Source organism: Osmerus eperlanus, chromosome 4, assembly GCF_963692335.1.
Source record: "Osmerus eperlanus chromosome 4, fOsmEpe2.1, whole genome shotgun sequence".
NCBI lineage: Eukaryota > Metazoa > Chordata > Actinopteri > Osmeriformes > Osmeridae > Osmerus > Osmerus eperlanus.
In genome coordinates, this window is record NC_085021.1 from 12,304,999 (window position 1) to 12,323,138 (window position 18,140).

Sequence of the window (18,140 nt, forward strand, 5' to 3'; positions counted from 1 at the left end):
ACTTAAGGTGACCCTGGATCTCCACAACCAACTGCACCAACTAATACCACATTCATTATAACCCTAACACAAGGCTACCTTAAGAAAAAAGTCACATTGAGTAATTACATTGATAAGGTGTTGATCAGGTACCAGTACACTGACAGTGAAAAGTTACACAATTGGTAAAGGTTTCTGCAGTTGTATTTGATATAGACTTCACTAACAATAGAGGTGAGTCACATTTGTGTGTATGTACATGTGTGTATATGTGTCTTAACCTGTTCTTTTTGTTAAGAGGTTACATGTGGTTATGTGAGAAAAGGGTTATGTTTCAGTCTGTAAAAAAAGGACCACATAAAGATTACACTTCTATCATGCTCTACTTTAATGACTTCAGGGAGGAGAGTTTATAGATTTTACTCCCTCTCCACGTGACAAGTCTGTACAGACACCACACTAGAGCTAAGTCATTTGTAGGCTCTCTCAGGCTCGGCTCCAGAATGAATCAGATGGGGCGGCATTTGGTTTCCACAAGTGGGCATTTTGTATATAGCTGTTATGGAAACGTATCGCTAAAATCATGGTTGGAGGGGGGGGGGCATTGCCCGTCCCCTTGGAGCCGACCCCGGGCTCTCTCCTGTGACCATGCTGCCTCTGCGGAGCCAGCAGTGGCCACCTGCCTCCACCCAGTGGTGGATTGTGGGACGGGCAGGCTCTGCTGCACTGTGAAAGCAGAGGCCCCTTTGAGAACGGAAGGCCATGGCTCTTCTGTCAGTGATAGAATAGTTTGGAAAAGGAGGGAGGAGAGAGTGTGACGGAGGGGGAGGGTGAAGGAGAAGGAGACATTTTCTGTGCATATTGGGAACTGTGAACTGTCTTTCAGAGAATTCTTGTTTGACTGTTTTGGATTTAAGCAAATCGGGTATGTCAATGTCCTTCCTTCACATTTTCCTAACGTTAATGAGTAGCTTCTTTTTGGGATTTTGGGATCAAATTTCCGAACCATGCAAATTAAGACTTTCCTTCTCTTGTCCAGTGAACTTCTCTGTTAAGAAACCCTGTTATCAGAATGGCCATGGGCATTTATTTAACTGGTGCATGATTCATCTGAGGTCAGGGTATTGAACATATACTGTATGCAATGTTTATCTGTCACTCTTAGATGGAGCTGCCACCTCGACCCAAACTTTTTGACTTCCATGGAGTATCCATGACCAACTATTTCACTGACAACTGGGAAAATGTGCAGAACTTCAAAGCCAGACCAGATGATATTCTCATAGCCACATACCCCAAAGCAGGTATAGTGTAAAACAATACTATCAGTATAAATCAATTTGGTCAGATGCTGAATAAAAAATTGTATACTGTAGACATTGTATACATGTTTCAAAAAGGATTGGCCAAATTACATGAATTACCTTATTTTTCTAGTACTTTTATGAACAAAATACAAATCAGGAGAGGAGAAGGAGAGACAACGAAGCATACAGTTGTCAGGTCTTGGATTCATGTTATGGTTGGTGTGTTTGTGGAACTGAAATCTCTCCCCATGGTTCCCTTTATTCTGCAGGAACCACATGGGTGTCCTATATCCTGGAGATGCTGTGCTTTGGCCACTCTGAGCGTCAGAACTTGGTCCCCGTGTATGAGAGAGTGCCTTTCCTGGAGATGCACATGCCCTCTTTCCCTTCAGGTTGAAAACCACAAGATTCTGGAATCAGTCGATTGCTTTTTAATGAATCAAATACATCTCAACTCTCATGATCGCAGTGGCTCGAGAATATTATCTCCTGCTGTTTCTGTTAGGAGTGGCTGAACTGAACAAGATGTCCACCTCCCCTCGTCTCATCAAAACTCACCTTCCTGTCCAGTTTATCCCCAAGTCCTTCTGGGAGCAGAATTGCAAGGTACTGTGACCTCACACACCTCAGTGAACTTTCTATGTCTCTGTCCTCTCACTCAACAGCAATGCTGTTCTTCTTTCACAGATAGTGTATGTGGCCCGTAACGCCAAGGACAATGCAGTCTCCTATTTCCACTTTGACCGTATGAACATGGCCCAGCCAGAGCCTGGAGACTGGAACAGCTTCCTGCAGAGATTCATGGAGGGAAAAAGTAAACGATTGAGTGAAAGGATGAGTGTACTATTTCAACTTCCTATGAAATGTAATATTGTACATACTAATACATGCTCCCTGCTCTCGTCTCCTCCTAAGTGGTGTTTGGTTCCTGGTATGACCATGTGACTGGCTGGTGGGAGAAGAAACAGAGTCACTCCAAGCTGCTCTACCTGTTCTTTGAGGATATGGTGGAGGTAAGCATCTTCCTGATGTAAGGGATTTACTGGATTCAGGGTTGGACATCAAGTCTCAGAATGAGAGCACTGTGGGTTCCAAGGGCCGTACATGTCTTTGCAGGACACTGGTCGAGAGCTGGACCGTCTGTGCTCCTTCTTGGGGGTTTCTCCTTCAGCAGAGGAGAAGGAGAACGTGAGAGAAAGAGCACAGTTTGACAACATGAAGAAGAACAACATGACTAACTACTCCACTGACACTGTCATGGACTTCAAGATCTCTCCTTTCATGAGAAAAGGTTGGCATGCGAGCAGGAGAAAGAGAGCAAGATTGAAAAATAGAGAGAGATGCTGTGGTAAGTTTTGTTCCTTTTCATAGAGATGTTTCTCAAAATTTCCAGGAAAGGTTGGAGACTGGAAGAACCATTTCACTGTGAATCAGAATGAACAGTTTGATGAACACCTTCAGAAGAGGATGACAGAAACAGATCTTAAATTTCGCACCACTATATAAGGCTGGCTCTTGCCTTTATAATAATAGTGCTGAAAATATATTTAAGGATATTACAGGGGATCATGCCTACATGTTAATATTGATGGTTGAAAAATACATTAATGAAATGAATAAAGACTTTACTGTACAACATTTTATTGTATTTATTTTAAACCAGATATGAGACTGCAGCACAAAAATACAACTTCAATGAGCGAATGAATGCGAAGGAATATGATGGAAAATCTCTAATACAGAATATCTGCTCTGTGATAAGTGAGAACAGATAAGTACAGGCTGGTTTACTATGGCACATACTGTAATGGTGGAAAAAAACTACACAAGCACGCCCACCCTAACTGTCAATCACTGATGGTCCCACCCCCCATGTGATGAGATGAAGGGGAAGAACAGGTGGTATGGTTGCACTGAAATCTTACTGGATCATTGGAATGTCAACAACAACTAAACCACATTTGACTGTAAATACAAAACAAGTCAAGCATTTCACGTCACAGGGAGAAACTGCAGTCACTGCAGAGAAAGGGCCAGCTCTCTGGTGGAGCTATGGTGGTAACTTAGGTCTTAAAAGAGACAGCCTGGGCTACGTTCAAGATACAGGTATGAACAGACATAACTCCACATGGGTTAGGCTTGTTGTATCAATATCTGCTTCACATTGAATTTCAAGACAACTAGAGTGAAGACACAGAGTTCCAGAATAATTCCACAAAAGATGATTTTAGTAAAACCCCTCTACATTAAAAACCATGAACAAAGCCCAGAAAGTCCTTAACTACTAACAGCTCTCTGGTTACATCCATATTCATTAGCAGTGTTCCAAATGTCATCCTCAGTTATCACTCTGATAACTATAGTTGCCTTTACAGACACACAAGTAAAACCATTTCAGATTGTCTTTCACAGTAAATACCTTTTGTTCACGCACCTCTATTTACAAACATCAAAAATAACAGTATTTACATAATTTCTTATGTTACATCATATCTTCCTTTTGAGTAGTAAAAATACTTTAGTATTAATACTAATACTTTTCATTTAGGTTTCTACAGGAGTACTGAGGTTTAAACTAGGCTCAGGGATGTGTGGTGCAGCTCTGCAAAGCTGTGAAGCATTCCAGGTAGAACAACAGTGTGTGCACTGATAGAATTATATTATAATTATAATTATATATAACTTATAATCACTGGTCAGCACGTAGTAATATTAGGAGTTATGACAAAAGGTGATTAAAGACTGCATGGTGCATGCTTGTTAAATTAGGAAATGCTAAAGGCTTTACCAGATACTTCATATAAAATAGACCAGTTTCACACTTAAATGTCTTGGAATATAAAACCAACTGTTTTTAGACCCTGCTAGAGGCAGCGGCACAGGTCAATGGGCTTGCAGGCGTCTTTGGGGGCTTGTTTTGTTCGGCTGTCTTACATAATAAGTCTCACATTATCATAGAACTGTGTTGCAACAGCTTCTCTGTAGCATATAATCTGTAATCCTGCTTTCTTCATGGGAACTATTGATACCTATTATCTAGATATAAACACAGACCGTTTATCAGATAATGTTTATGTACTGTATATCTACGTCAACATGACTTCAGCTTGGTTATTGTACAGAATATGGCACATATCTTCACATCACAAACAAATGCATCAAGTTGAAATATTTCAGCAATGAAACACTATACAAGGCTAAACAATTCAGTATGATGACGACATTTTCACAGGGAGCACAAGGCCTCAGTTACCTTTATCCCAAAACCGTCAAATATAATGGCCTGTCTTACAAATGCTAGGGTGTTCCTACAACTCATTGGACCACATTATAAATCCTGAGCCAATCCCTTTTCCGCTTTCACCATACCGCTTTGAATGGTAATCTCTAAAACTGAATGCATGTATGCGACACTTGGAATGAAACCTGTAGGTCAAAGGTACACCAGTATGTTTTTTATCGATTTGCTGTGTTGCTAATCTGTGTGCTCTTTGAACCAGTCTTAGTGAGTAAGCCACAACTGGAGGGCAGCTGGATGCCGATGGGCCTGGGATTATGGAAGTCCTCCTGTCAAGTCAGCTCTGATATAGCCATTGAGTCAATGTTAAGTTAAACGTCAAACGTCTGTCTGTCAGTCTAGATCTAGTTTGATAATAGTCTTGTTGGGGTTGAGTCCTTGGTCCTGCTGTTGTGGGTAGGTAGTGAGAGTTCAGAGGTCGATGATCTCACTGCTCACACTGGCAGAGTCTTCCTGCCGGCTGACCTCTAAGTAGCTCCTCCCCGCCCCTGCCTCCCTCCCCGCCCGGCCCCGCTCCCTCTCTGAGTCTGGGGTGAGGAAGGGCCGTGTGTCGTCTCCCACCTCGTCACCCAGGTGGCCTGTAGAAGTCCTGGAGGGCCGAAGGGACACGGGACAGGACACGGAGGAGGGGACGCTCCCTCCCCCGTCCCCGGCCCACCTGTGACCCTGGTGGGAGGGTGTGGGGGGTGCTGTGACTTGCCTGCTTGGCACACTGCTCATCACACTGCCCCCAAGAGGCATGGAGGACTCTGTACGAGCAGAGTGGTCGTCACTGCTGTCCGAGACCAGCTGGGGGTCGCTGTTTCTGCGGAGCCACGGCCCCTGACTGCCCCCTGAGCAGGGGGAAGGGGAAGGTGAAGGGGGGCACAGGGGCTGGAACAGGCTGCCCCCCCTGAGGAGGTGCTCTCTGTGCAGGGCCTCGTCGATGCTGCGGCTCAGATCAATGGGGGAAGGGGGACGAAGGTCAAACTCGTACAGAGACAACCCAGATTCCTTCTCCCGCTCCAGACTGCCACACAGAGAGCGCTGGGGTCTGCCCAAGGCCTGCAGCCGCAGCAAAGACCCCGTGGAGCCATCGGACACCCCCCGGTCTGCAGACCTGCCCCTCTGGTTGCGTCCACAGTTGCTGTCCTTAACGTTGCGTGGTTGGGGGGGGGGCTGCTCTGGGTTCTGGTTTCTGATCAGACTCTTGCTGATGTCAGCTCCTGGGCGGTCCTGACCGGCCCAGTTATTGGGCAGCTCTCCTGGTCCTCCTCCTCCTACCCCTCCTCCTCCTCCGACGACTCCATTACTCTCAGACTTTCTACAGGGCTTCCCTCTCAGGCTCTGGACGATCTTAGACCAGCAAGTGTGTCTCTGAGTGGAGCCTGATGACTGCCCTGGGGAGGGGAGATCCCCTCCTGCCCTGCCCTCCCCGCCAGCCCCCTCTCCTCTACCCTGGCTCCCCCGGGGCCTCCAGAACACCCAGGAGGCCAGCAGGAGCAGGGAGAAGCCCCAGGCCAGTTCCAGCAGACGGGCCCAGAAGTGCACGAGCCACCAGCCCCAGCCAAAGCGTCTCCATTCTCCGAGCAACCCGTAGAGCCACAGGGTGGCGTGGACATGAAGCCCACAGCACAGCGCCCCCAGAAGGCCACACACAGCCAGGACACGGCTTAGGACCAACCCAGTCCTCCGACCCCCAGCCCAAGCCTTACCACTGGGCTCCTCTGACCCTCCAGGCCTGGGGACTGGGGGGCAGCCAAGCCGGGGGAAGACGTAGCAGAGGAAGCCCAAGCAGATGACCAGACCCCAGCCAAGGGACAGGCACTGCAGGGTAACAGGCACAGCTGGAGACAGGGCAGGGGACAGCAAGTCTGCCGCAAGTAGCAGGGTACACTGAAGCACAGCCAGAACAGCGGCCAGTGGGGCGCTCTCAAGAGCTTCAGGCAGCAGACTCAGCCCTGCTCCTCTCATGGCGAGCAGTGCCAGGGCAGCCTGCGCCCACACCAGCAGAGGCAGGGCCAGGTTGTAGAGGGCTGTGACTGCCGGGCGTGGGAGCAGGCGTCGTGTTCCGTAGGGGTCGATAAGGAACAGGGCAGCCCTGACAGCCGCCGCCAGCAGAAGGAGAGCGTTGGCCAGGGCCAGGGCGCCACGGTGTGAGCAGTCCATGCTGGGAGAGAGGCCCAGGCCCAGGGCAGCTCCAGCCAGGAGGAGGAGGAAGAGACCAGCAGAGCCGTAGACGTGGAGATCCCAGGCGAAGGCCAGGGTGCGGCTTAGGTCATCCCAGTGGAGAGAGGTGCCATTGAGGAAGGGGGAGGAGCCGGGGGAGGTGGAAGGGTTGGAAGAGGGGGGTGTGCGAGGGCGTCCCAGGCGAACAGAGCGGTTCTGCTGGGGAGGACCAGACTGATCTGTGGAGCCAAAACGCCCTCGACCAATCTGAAGGGTAGGGGTGGTGAGGAGAGGCGGGGCCCCTGAAGAGAAGGAAAGAAAACAGTATAATTTCAGCATTCTGAATGGACAAAAAAAAATTGTAAGTTGTTCAATAAAGCAAACCCCTCCGAAAGAGTGGTCTATTTATTTTGATTACTATCTAAACAAAATCAAACCTGATCATAGACAATTTGCTATGTGGTTAATTTTACAAGTTGTAATGGACATGTAACCTTTTTTTAATATTTTTCTTGTTTTATTTCAAATACAAACAAATGGTGGGACATTTCTGTACCACCAGGGGGAGATAAATCTTGTATGAGAGGTCTACACTATGCAATAAAACTGTTAATCCAAAAGGCTATGTAGCCTTTGTTAACAATAGCAGTACTATACTCCTTATTCTATACTAAACCATTTTAACCATTTTAGTATCAAGGTGAAAGATTCTTATACTAAGTGAACAATACTCAGACGAGAGGATCTTCTACCTTAATAAACTTCCCTCCCAATGACCCTCACCATTGACCTATCGGCCCTGGTTTCCTCCTCCACATCCATCGCTGCCTGCTCTCTACGCTTGTCTCTCACATCAATCTGTTTGTTGTCGTCCGTCAGCTCTTACATAAGAGCACCTCTGCCCGTCAAGTCTGGAGGCTCCACACTTAACTTGCACTCACAGATCTCCACAGGTAGTGGCGGCTGCACAGATTAACTTCCACGCACACACATATTCACACTTGCAGACAAACACACACACAACCGCTATAAAATAATAACACCAAGGTGAAGTCCTTGTGGATGATAGCTGACTCATTTGGTTTACTGTATATGTCATTGAATTTTTGGTGTAATCTCTATGAGGTCATCTCTGTTATGGAATACCCCATTACTGCAATATACTATGTCTGTGGTGAATTTAAACAGTAAATCAGGGTTCTATAAAAAACAATCACTCAAACTTTGGTTTGATTGATTGGTTGGTTTGACACACACACACACACACACACACACACACACACACACACACACACACACACACAGACAAACACACACACCCATGATGATATCTCTCTGGGCTTGGTAAAACAAGCACACGAACAATTGTCCTGGTAGCACCACCTTATCCTTCTCCAGAGCCCAGGAAACACCCTACAGCAGGCCACTCAGGCAGCCATTCATCTCTTACTGTACAGCACAGGATAACACCAAGGGTGGAGCGCTAAAAAAACGACTTATACCGTACTTATTATAGTCTTTTCCTCTCCTACACATACATACACACACACACACACACACACGCACACACACACACAGAGCACACACACGTTCTCACACACACCAAGGCTGAGAATTGGTGATGGATGGTGAAACAAGATGATCTGTGGTAAAGCTTTGACAGAGGACACTCCAGCCTCTCTGGCCTGTGTGAGTCCTAACTCACCATGAAGAGCAGCCCGTGAAGGCTGACACCATGACTGATGGCTCTCTCGAACATAGAGCACTCTTTGGCTGAGCCGTCTCCCTCACCTTCTACACAGGCCCCCTCCCTGTCTAATCACACACGCTTACAAACACATACATACGCTGCCTCTCATATGTGTTTGACTTCCGTCTTTTAAACGGCGATCTCACTGAGCCGCAGGACTCAGATCTGTCCCAGATGTGCCGATCCCATTTCACAGCTGGAGGCAGTTAACCATACCCCAGCACTCTCCCACTCTTTAACACGCACACACACGCACACATGTTCACACATTCCCACACACCACATAAAATGACTGCGTCTATGAATGCACACACACACACACACACACACACACACACACACACACAGATGTACACACACACACACACACACACACAGACCCACACTTGTAGGTTATGTATGTCATTGACATGAGCCATTAATAGACCCAATTCAATCTACTGTAAAATGAAAACTGCAGTTGCTGAATTTCAGTTCCCTCCTGGGTAAAACAGACTCAGTGGAAGGTTGTTTTAACATGATCTAAATGTTGTCCTGATGGTATCTAACTCAGAGACTGGCTTATGTGCCCCATGTGTCATACTTTTCCTCTGTAGTCTGCTTTACTCCATCCCTTTCTCTATCCATCTGTTTATCATTAGCACTCGCTATGCACTTTCTCTGGCCCCCACTGTCTTGTGTCTCTTTCAATCGCTCACTCATTCACTCACTCACATACTCACTCACTCACTTTTTCCTCCTTCCTTGTCTCCCTTTACCTATAATTGCTTTGTCTTATCCTCTCAGTTCACCTCTCTCTCCACTTGTGCATGCTTTCCTCCCAGTGTCAACTCTGCACACCTTCCACTCTACTTTCCATCTCTTTCTTTATTTCTCGCCCACTCTGTCTAGGTCTTTTCCCTCCTTTGAGTTTTTTCCAAGTTCTTCCAGTAAAATATTCCAGCTGCACAAATAATTCCACTCTAAATCATCACAGGAAAGGGAAACTTTTAACCTGGTGAATACAGCCATTGTTTTTACCAATGACAAAACCCAAAGTGCACTACTTTTACCTGTAGTAATTGCAGTTCTCCTTAGTTCTGTTGTCTTTGCCTGTTGACTGGTTGCCATTCTTTCAGGTTGTGGTGTTGTTGTCGGCTTGTGGGTGGTGCTGGAAGTGGTTCTTTGAGGGGCTGCTGTCTGAGTGGTTGTGACAGGTGTGGTGTCTCTGGCTGTGGGGGATGTTACAGTGGTGGCCAGGCGCTCTGTAGGTTGGTCTAAGGGGGTCGTGTTGTTAGCTGTCAGTTCTGGAGACAGAGAGATGCAGAAGTCAAGGTTATGATGAAACTTGTATTGCCCTTCTACAGTCTGAGCTAACGCACAGGGAAATGGTTATGATGAGATCATGTATTACACTCACGTGTTAACAACCGCACCCTGACTGTCGTCTGTGTCACTATGGACATGGGTGTGACCTTAGGAGGTGCTGTCGAGATGTTTCTATTGGCCGGTGTCAGGTTGGAGAGGCTGGGCTGCTCAGTGAGGCTGATGGTAGGAGACAGCAGGATGTCAGCCATCTTGGAGGAGGGGTCTTCGCTGAAGGCGGTCTGAGCTTGTGGTTTAAACTGAGCCATTTCAGCATTAGATGTTGTCAATCCAGCCCGCAACTCCTCTTCAACACCTGTTATAGTTGGGTAGGGCTCACTTCCTGAACCAGTTACCTGCCAATCATCCTCACCCCCCTTTGGTACTGGTCCATCATCAGCTCTGTTCACTGTGAATGGCTCAGTCCCAGCTGAAGGAATACCGTTACTGTGGCGGGTATGGTCTGAGGCTATTGTGGAAGATGATGGAGTTACTTTGGTAGCAGTCTCAGTTTGAATCCCTGTTTGGTCTGGTCTACTGCTTAACTTTGGGGCGGGGGATGAAGAAAAGGTATGAGTGGTAGATAAAGTGAGTGGGGGGGAAGAGACCATTCCTCCAACCCCTGTCCTTGTGGGCCATATTCTGCTAAATACTTTGATTGGCACATCAGTGCGGCCTCTCGGAGGGTACGAGGACAAGTTTTCAGACGTCTGGTTGGTGGGTTTAGACGATGGGCTGGTAGGAGGCTCCAGAGAAGAGGAGGAGGAGCTGATGATCACCTGTCCAGGTGAGAGATGGAGAGAGGAGCAGAAGAGGAGGGTGAAGCTGAAGAGGGACACGGTGGCCATGACGTGCCTCTGGGGGTATGTCTTCTATGGTCCCTCTGTCTGTCTATCCGTCTGTCACACCATTCTCCACTTATGCTCTGAGGATACAGAGAGACAAATGAGAAATGTCAAAGATGAACCACCAACCAGCTCTGTAAGAAGTACAAATTCCTTCCAAGTTTGACTGTGTTGTACACTTATCAGAGTTAGATCAAGAGGTGAGACTGCTTGTGTGCTCATGTTTCTTATAAACAGCATAGTTAAAAGTATAGTTTCTGGGTGGTGTGTGTGTGGGTGTGTGTGTGTGACTATATGGAGGAATGTTTATGGCATCACTGCTGTGCTGACTCAGAGGGCAGGTCACTGAATCTTGGAGGACCTAGCAACACTGTACGACACACAGAGGGGTGTGGTGCGGTGTACAGTTACATTGATTCTCTTTCTGTCTCACACACACACACAGACCAAATAGGACTTTGGCCTGTAAATGAAGTTGCATAACAGAGGACCTGCAAAAGGACCAGAGCAAAGAGAAGCCCAGATGGTCCAACTCAAGACAGATGGATGTATTCTTTCCTTTTTTCTCCCTCTGTTTATCCCTCGTTAGATCTGCATGCCATCACTCTTGACTATCCTTTTCTTCACTAAATAAACACATTTCTTACCTACATCTTTCTATCTCTGAGCATCTACCAGAGTTACTCTCTGTCCTTGTTCAACCGTGTCTCTGCGGCTCTGAAGGACAACAGTGAGTGAGGCTGAGGCTGTAGAGGCTGAGGCTGTAGAGGCTGAGGCCAGTCAGAGAAAGACAGGATTACACAATTAAGTCGTATCGGAAAACAGCTGTCAGTATGATCCCTCACACACTCATTATACATTTATCTTATCATCTACCCCCCCTTTCCCCCCGCCCCATCCTCCACTACCTCATCCTCTGACTCAAAACTAAACAAAAACAGTCCCTGCGCTCATGCTGACTCATCTGAAGGAAGAGGAAGCGGCCCGTGGGCACAGATCTAGGATCAGGCCCCTCTCCCTTAGTTCTAAAGGGAAAGGGGGCAGAAACACAGAGCAGACTTTACTTGTGGGGGCCCCATTTTATGTGACTCATACAGGCCCCATCCTTACCCACAACTCCTCAGTCTCTGACTCACATGTAAAAAAAAACTGCAAACATCTGACAGCTGTTCTTCACGTGTCTTCTGTGTTCTAGAACACACGTGCAGAGCTGTTACGAGAGTGACCCACCTTAGTATACACAAGGGAGGTGTGAGTGCATACTGAGTGCAACTGCCTTGATTTAAGGCAGATGACATCCGTCCCTGTTTTTTTCTCTCTACCTCCCTCACTGCAACAATCACTTTTCTCAGTGTCGTTCCAGCCAACCGACAGCAGTGCGACTCACCGAGAACAAAGATGCAAATGAGACGTCTGTCTCGACCAATCTCCAGTCGGTCTCGACCTCCACACCCTCTAACAGTAGCTGCGAGTCTTATCTTCCTTCGCCCCCGTCTCTTCCACTAGAAACCTCCACTTCTGTTCGCCAATCCGACTCTGATTAATCCCTGTTTTCCCTCCGTCTTCTCTCCTTTCCTCGCTTGCATGCTCAGGTGCAGCTATTTCAACATGCTCATATTTTACACACGGTGTGGGCGCTGATAAAGGACCATGAAGATGGTGGCAGAGATAAGCAGGAGGAGGGGAAAAGCAGACATGAAAACAGAGCGATAAAAGTGAGCGATGAGTTCACCGAGAGCGGAGGACGGAGAGAGATTGATGGGTGAGGGCTTGATTTAAACTCAAACGGTGAAGAGGAGGGGGTGAGACGGGCAGAAAGAGGTCATTTGAGCAATAGACGTGCATTGAAGCCCAGAGTGTGGGAGGGAGAAAGTTGTTGTTGGGAAATTGACTCAGAGAAGCTATAACTCCTTAACCACAGACAATCCCAACAAGTTTGAGTCATTTTATGTGACTGAGAGAAATCTTGGAAGGGAACGCGTGTGTATGCGTGTGGGTGATGACTGAGGTGTGTATACACGTGTCACACCAGGCAGTAACATGGCTAGCAGGTGCAGAGTCGGACAGAGATTCCGGCAGTTGAGGCTAAACAACCTGACAGTTGAAGAAAGTCTGTTAGAAATCTGAAACTAGTTGCACGACACTACAGCAGGCCTCGTTGGTTCAGTGTGCAGGGCTTTTATGGTGTGTGTTTGTGACTCTTCACAGCGAGGACAGAATTGCTCTGCTGCTCCGTCTGAATCACTGTCAAAAGAAATCGAATCAAATCACACATACCCAGACACACACACAGGTTAGTGTACAAACATGAGAAAGCGTCAGTCTTTCTATGAATGTCTGTTTGAGTGAGAGGCAGAGAGAGGGCAGATGGATGCATGAGGGAGGGTATTTTTATCCTGAGCTGCCCCTGGGGTAGAGGGCCACATCACTGAGGAGCAGGAGAAAGAGAAGGAGGGAGGAGGGGAACAGGAAGAGAGGATGTGGACATGTCGTCACTCTCACTCTTACAATGAGTCTTTTATTAAAGATAGAGAGAATTGCCTGAGGATAAAATACTGTTGTAATGTAGCATGCAACAAGCTGTGGGTTAGCACATCCACACAGTCCAACAGAGACATCTGTTACTCAGGCATGACTCACTAGTAGCACTGTAGCTGAAGCACATCCTACTACATACACAAGTGGGTCTTGGGTTGTTGTCTTTGGCGTCTGTCATAAAAACAGGTGCAGGCATGTTTTACCCTTGTTTCAAAACTGTGGAGCTTCCAAAAATGATAGGCAAAACCAATTCCCTGAAATGCAAACTTAATCTGAAAACAGAGAGCAGAAGTCTACAGGTCTCCCTCTGTACCCTGAGTACATGGTGTAACGGCTGTCTCATTCAGAACTGAAAAGCCCACTTTTGGCCAACACATCACTAGGGTGCCACACACGTACACACACAGTAATTCTCTGTCTCTCACACACATTTTTGCTAGATTCCAGAGAATCTGGGAGTCTGCAGTTGGGTTTTCCATCAATTTGAGTGAATGTTTCCAAGAACAGACACAAGCCTGTTTATGGACAGAGCAATCTGTGAGCTCTCCCCAACAAGACCTCCTCTGAATGGTGCCATACTAGCAACTGCCGCGTGTGAGTGTCTGTGTATGTGTGTATAGGTGTGTGTGGAATGGGAACATGCCTGCAATGTACCTCCCCTTGTTCATGTACACATGAGTGTGTGTCTGTGTTACAACTACAGAGGCTCCAATGTCAAGGTGGTGGCCATCTAATGACCAGATTAAAGAGTCATGCCCTTACAGAACCTCAGGAGTGGAGGACTAGCCACTAAATAGCGAAGAGAAAGAGCGTAAATAAGGACACAAAATCAAGCACAGACAGTGTAGAATGCATAGTGGAAGAAATCATAAATAGTGTAGGGAGAGATGAACAAAAGGAAAGTGTGAAATAAAGAAAGAGGGAGAAAGAGAGAGACTAAAGTAGAATTCAGGGCTGTGTCATGGCGGGACTCTGAGCTGTTTCACAGTCCAGAGTCAGGGCATTACTGCATTCCCCTTAGCTTAAGGTACGTATAGTTTCCTTGTGCTGCACCGTGTGGGGGAGAGGTAAGACAAACAGACAGACAGACAGACAGACAGACAGACAGACAGACAGAGAGAGAGAGAGAGAGAGAGAGAGAGAGAGAGAGAGAGAGAGAGAGAGAGAGAGAGAGAGAGAGAGAGAGAGAGAGAGAGAGAGAGAGATAAAGATCTAAAACTGAACCCTGTATGTGTTTAGATGTACAGCATTTCTCGATCTCTGCTTGTTTAATTTGAGTCTCTGTTTTACCACTCGGGTTAGGGTTAGGGTTTGTGTGTACGTGCGTGTGTGTGTGTGTGTGTGTGTGTGTGTGCTGGAAGGTGTGGGAATGTTGCTCATTTGACCATTAAGATTCCACCACCTTTCAAGAATGTAAACATACTTTTCTCCATCAGGCCTCCCCCTCCTCATGCAAATACACAAACATTTTACAACTGACTACCTAAAAGAAAACGACCATATATAAATGTCTATAATTGATCAAATATATAAAAATGATATTCACATGAGCTTTTTCTAGAAAATGATGGGTAGATACAATGTTATGTTCAGTAGAATGTGACAGCAAATGCTCCAGTCTAAGTTGCCTATATTATGCCAACTACTCGACCCTCGCTCCATGACTCCTGACTGATCTTCTGACCCTTTGTCCAGCAGGGTCATAACTCTGTCTAATGTGATCTGGACCACACATGAGAGACCCCAGATGTGCTCCCTGGAATGCGATGGCTCCACAACAAATCATTACAGCCCTATGGGTAGGTTTTGATCTCCATATGAGGTGGATGCCCAGTTGAGACAAGAGCCTGACATCTTTGTCCAATGCTCTGCTTTCAGACAAGCCACAGATTAAGGGCAAAAGTCAGCCCTGGAGAGAGTGAGGTATTTCAACGGCTCATAGACACCCACACATGCACAAACACACATCCATACACCACACCAACACAAATACTGACTAACACAGACAAGGTGAATAGACACCAATAGGTCACCTTATTCAAGAGGTTTGCATTTTAAAGATCAAAGGTAATTTGTAGATCTCTAAATAAAAAATACACATGCAAAACAGCAGTCTGATTGTAACAACTTTCACTGTATGACATTTCCAAATGAGTGGCAAAACAATTATTTGAACAAATTATGCTTCAGCATGCTGTTTGTGATCTCCTGTGGGTCTAAGGAGCTCTAAATAAGAATGGTGCACACTTATGAACGCCCATGTCGTCCATGTTCCCTGTGTACTACAAGGTGAATGTTTTGTCAGTTAGAATGGTAACCTTTCTGTGCTTCCAGGGGTTTTCCTGGCTGTTAGGCAGCTCTGTCTGAAGAAAATGTCTTCAATATGATCTTATTTCACAACCCTCTGTGGGGCAGATGTGGACGCTAAACCAGATTGACAGATAAAACCATAGCCTTAAAGTATATTTCTTATCCCATACCTTTAAGGTGGTCTCCTGTCTGTCTCCAAATCACCAATTTTTTGTGATAACACTTTCAAAGCCAGGTGATAAGTCTCGAAGGTTGCTAGGCTTATTATTCTTCGCAGTGTTTTTGTTGCTTTTCTCCAAGTCCTCTCCGACTCCAAGTGGTCTGGCAGAGCTCTGTATTAAATCCAGTTACGCGGTGGAACAGCTTGCATGCGTTGTGAGATCCAGAGGCGCACTGGCACAGACCCCCTTCCCTTCTTACCTCGCTCAGCTAGACCCAGCCACGGCTGTGGTTGAAACCCTGATGGGAAACAGGTGGATCCAGATTCTCCAATTGCCCTTAATATTCCTTGTTGCGTTCGGGTCTACAGTGTCCTAAATACTAAACACTTACGCTACAACTTGTTGCTCTTTCGTCATTTTCAATAACCATTCTAAAGTGTTGCTGAATAATTCCCTCCGTTCCAGTCCAAAGGATAAGCCAGTATGCTCAAATGTCGATAACTTGGGGACCTGTCTATTACACATGAGTAGTAGCTTGTGAGGAGAATAGCCTACTCGAGTTTGGCGTATTTATAGCAAGGCATCATGGTCATCATGTGCGAGCTCGTCTTTCCCGACTAGTTCTTTATTCTGACCGGTCAGAGCCGCAGATTCGCAGCCAATGGGCGAATGGCAAACTGCATCACAGCACCAGCCTGTATCCTCAAGGTGCCCGCATGCACTCTCGGATTTAGTAACCCAATAGCCTATACAACTGCAGGTATTTTCATTTCAGGACTTTAATTTAAACATAATTAACGTTGACATTCGGAGTTTAACATATGCGGTTCTGCAATTCAAGCGCAATGGAATACTCTCACAGGTTAACCTGTAAGCCTACGTCACACATGGAACGATGCCCTGAGTAATAGCCGCATAGCGTAGCCCGTAGCACATAGTTCATAGCCTACGATGTACCGTTAGATACATTATTCGACCAGCATCCGTTAAATTACTTACCTGCTTTTCTGTGGCGTTTCAAATATCCTTCACGTTCGTCAGTTTAGGAATCGGGCATGTCGCCGCAGGTACGTAGGCTCTGTGAGTAGCTTTTCTTGGTGCTTCAGAGCTGGACTGCCGCAAGCTACCCTACTGCAAGAAGCGTAAAGACTGCTATCGTGAATCCCCTCTGCCAGTTTTACCTATTCCAGAAGCCAGCGAGTTTATCACGCCCCCCTCTGACAGCTCCATCTCTCCATCCCTCCCTCCTCTTTCTCACATGCGGATCAACATGATTGCCTACCGCCTGGCCGCTCTGCCTTATTACACAATGCGCAGCCTATACGCATATAGGCTATCACAGACTCCTCGTTTAGGTCCCATCACATTGGAGAAATGTTTACTATTGAAATTATAGGTAGTTCCGCTATCCTCTCTTCTTTTACATCTTGGAAATAGACACGTAGACGACGTCATGAAGGATTCAGTGTGGTGTCATGTTCACTAGACATGTCTGGGCATAAGTGGATCTGATAAAAACAGAATGTTTTATAAAGTGAAGACTTACAGACTTATGTGGACCATTTAGGTAGTCAGATGTTTTTGTTATTTTTAACTGACGAGGTTGGGTCTATTGCCATGAGTTGCAGTGATCGCAGTCCCAGACTTGGGACGTCACAATACCTGTGAGGCTTACAATTGCAGAGTACAAACAATAGAGCTGGTACAGACAGCGATCTCGTGGTGCAACGCTACACCCTCCTCTCCAGTCTCCCAGTCTTCCCCTCTGGAGGGAGAGCCAGTCTGGGCCAAGACCACTGCTGTCTTCCTGTGCCAAGCCCTCTGCACCCCCCCCCCCCCCCACCACCACCATCTGTCACACACACTCATTCACCTGGACCCCCCCAACACCACCCTCCCACCACCAAGTAGGTGCTTCCTGTAGGGGCTTCCTTTACAATAGGATCTCTCCTCTATCATTTCAATACTCAATTCAGCTGAGTTCAATGGAACTAAAATAACCTGTGTAGCTCTAAGGATTTTCCTAAGACCATTACATTACTACTAAGCCAATAGGAGAGAAGACTGCAGGCTTGATAGTGAGGATTGGAGACCCGTAACAATCCTAGTGTAATCAAATATTTGGGCTTATTGCATGACGAATATGCAAATCATATTTAAAGAGACAGATAGCAAACACAAACAAACTAGGCTAGACTGAAATTAAAACAAACTTTCTCTTTCACACTTCCCCATCCATATTTGTCCCCTAATTTGAATAAGCATTAGGAGAATGATTCATCCACAGCGTATCAAATACATCCTTTGCATATCAAACAAAAAAGTCTATATTTTTTAAGAAAGTGTTTCAATCTAATGTAGGTGAGCATGTGTATCATTGACTGTGTCTTCCGTGTGTTTGTGGTATGTGAATAGCATTATCTAGCTACGTTCCTTTGGTAACAAGATTACAGTAATCTG

At 46.4% G+C, this 18,140-nt stretch overlaps 2 protein-coding genes across 4 annotated transcripts; one reads left to right on the plus strand and one right to left on the minus strand.

Annotated features, from left to right (window-relative positions):
- Nucleotides 1-168: 168 nt before the first annotated feature.
- On the plus strand, nucleotides 169-2,924 carry LOC134018840 (cytosolic sulfotransferase 2-like). 2 transcript variants are annotated; one of them, XM_062459122.1, is made up of 8 exons: nucleotides 169-213; nucleotides 1,145-1,283; nucleotides 1,556-1,678; nucleotides 1,792-1,892; nucleotides 1,974-2,100; nucleotides 2,202-2,299; nucleotides 2,403-2,577; nucleotides 2,680-2,924. In XM_062459122.1, the coding sequence occupies exons 2-8, from the start codon at nucleotides 1,145-1,147 to the stop codon at nucleotides 2,790-2,792; spliced, it is 876 nt and encodes a 291-aa protein (XP_062315106.1). In that variant the 5' UTR covers nucleotides 169-213; the 3' UTR covers nucleotides 2,793-2,924. The 2 variants fall into 2 exon arrangements, with proteins under 2 accessions (XP_062315106.1, XP_062315105.1); XM_062459121.1 differs by lacking the exon at nucleotides 169-213 and adding an exon at nucleotides 765-904.
- LOC134018838 (proline-rich transmembrane protein 3) lies at nucleotides 2,921-17,165 on the minus strand. 2 transcript variants are annotated; one of them, XM_062459118.1, is made up of 4 exons: nucleotides 16,680-17,165; nucleotides 9,882-10,751; nucleotides 9,535-9,768; nucleotides 2,921-7,034 (listed from the first exon to the last, which is right to left on the minus strand). In XM_062459118.1, exons 2-4 carry the CDS (start codon nucleotides 10,672-10,674, stop codon nucleotides 4,996-4,998), a joined length of 3,066 nt encoding a protein of 1,021 aa, XP_062315102.1. In that variant the 5' UTR covers nucleotides 10,675-10,751; nucleotides 16,680-17,165; the 3' UTR covers nucleotides 2,921-4,995. The 2 variants fall into 2 exon arrangements, with proteins under 2 accessions (XP_062315102.1, XP_062315104.1); XM_062459120.1 differs by lacking the exon at nucleotides 16,680-17,165 and adding an exon at nucleotides 15,690-16,609.
- Between the last annotated feature and the right edge of the window lie 975 nt (nucleotides 17,166-18,140).

Coding starts and splice junctions, on each gene's coding strand:
- LOC134018840 (XM_062459122.1), top strand. CDS start 1,145: ATGGAGCTGCCACCTCGACCCAAACTTTTTGACTTCCATGGAGTATCC. Junction 1,284..1,555: donor AGCCACATACCCCAAAGCAG/GTATAGTGTAAA, acceptor TTTATTCTGCAG/GAACCACATGGGTGTCCTAT. Junction 1,679..1,791: donor CATGCCCTCTTTCCCTTCAG/GTTGAAAACCAC, acceptor TGTTTCTGTTAG/GAGTGGCTGAACTGAACAAG.
- LOC134018838 (XM_062459118.1), bottom strand. CDS start 10,674: ATGGCCACCGTGTCCCTCTTCAGCTTCACCCTCCTCTTCTGCTCCTCT. Junction 9,769..9,881: donor CAGGGTGCGGTTGTTAACAC/GTGAGTGTAATA, acceptor CTCTGTCTCCAG/AACTGACAGCTAACAACACG. Junction 7,035..9,534: donor GAGAACTGCAATTACTACAG/GTAAAAGTAGTG, acceptor CCTTCTCTTCAG/GGGCCCCGCCTCTCCTCACC.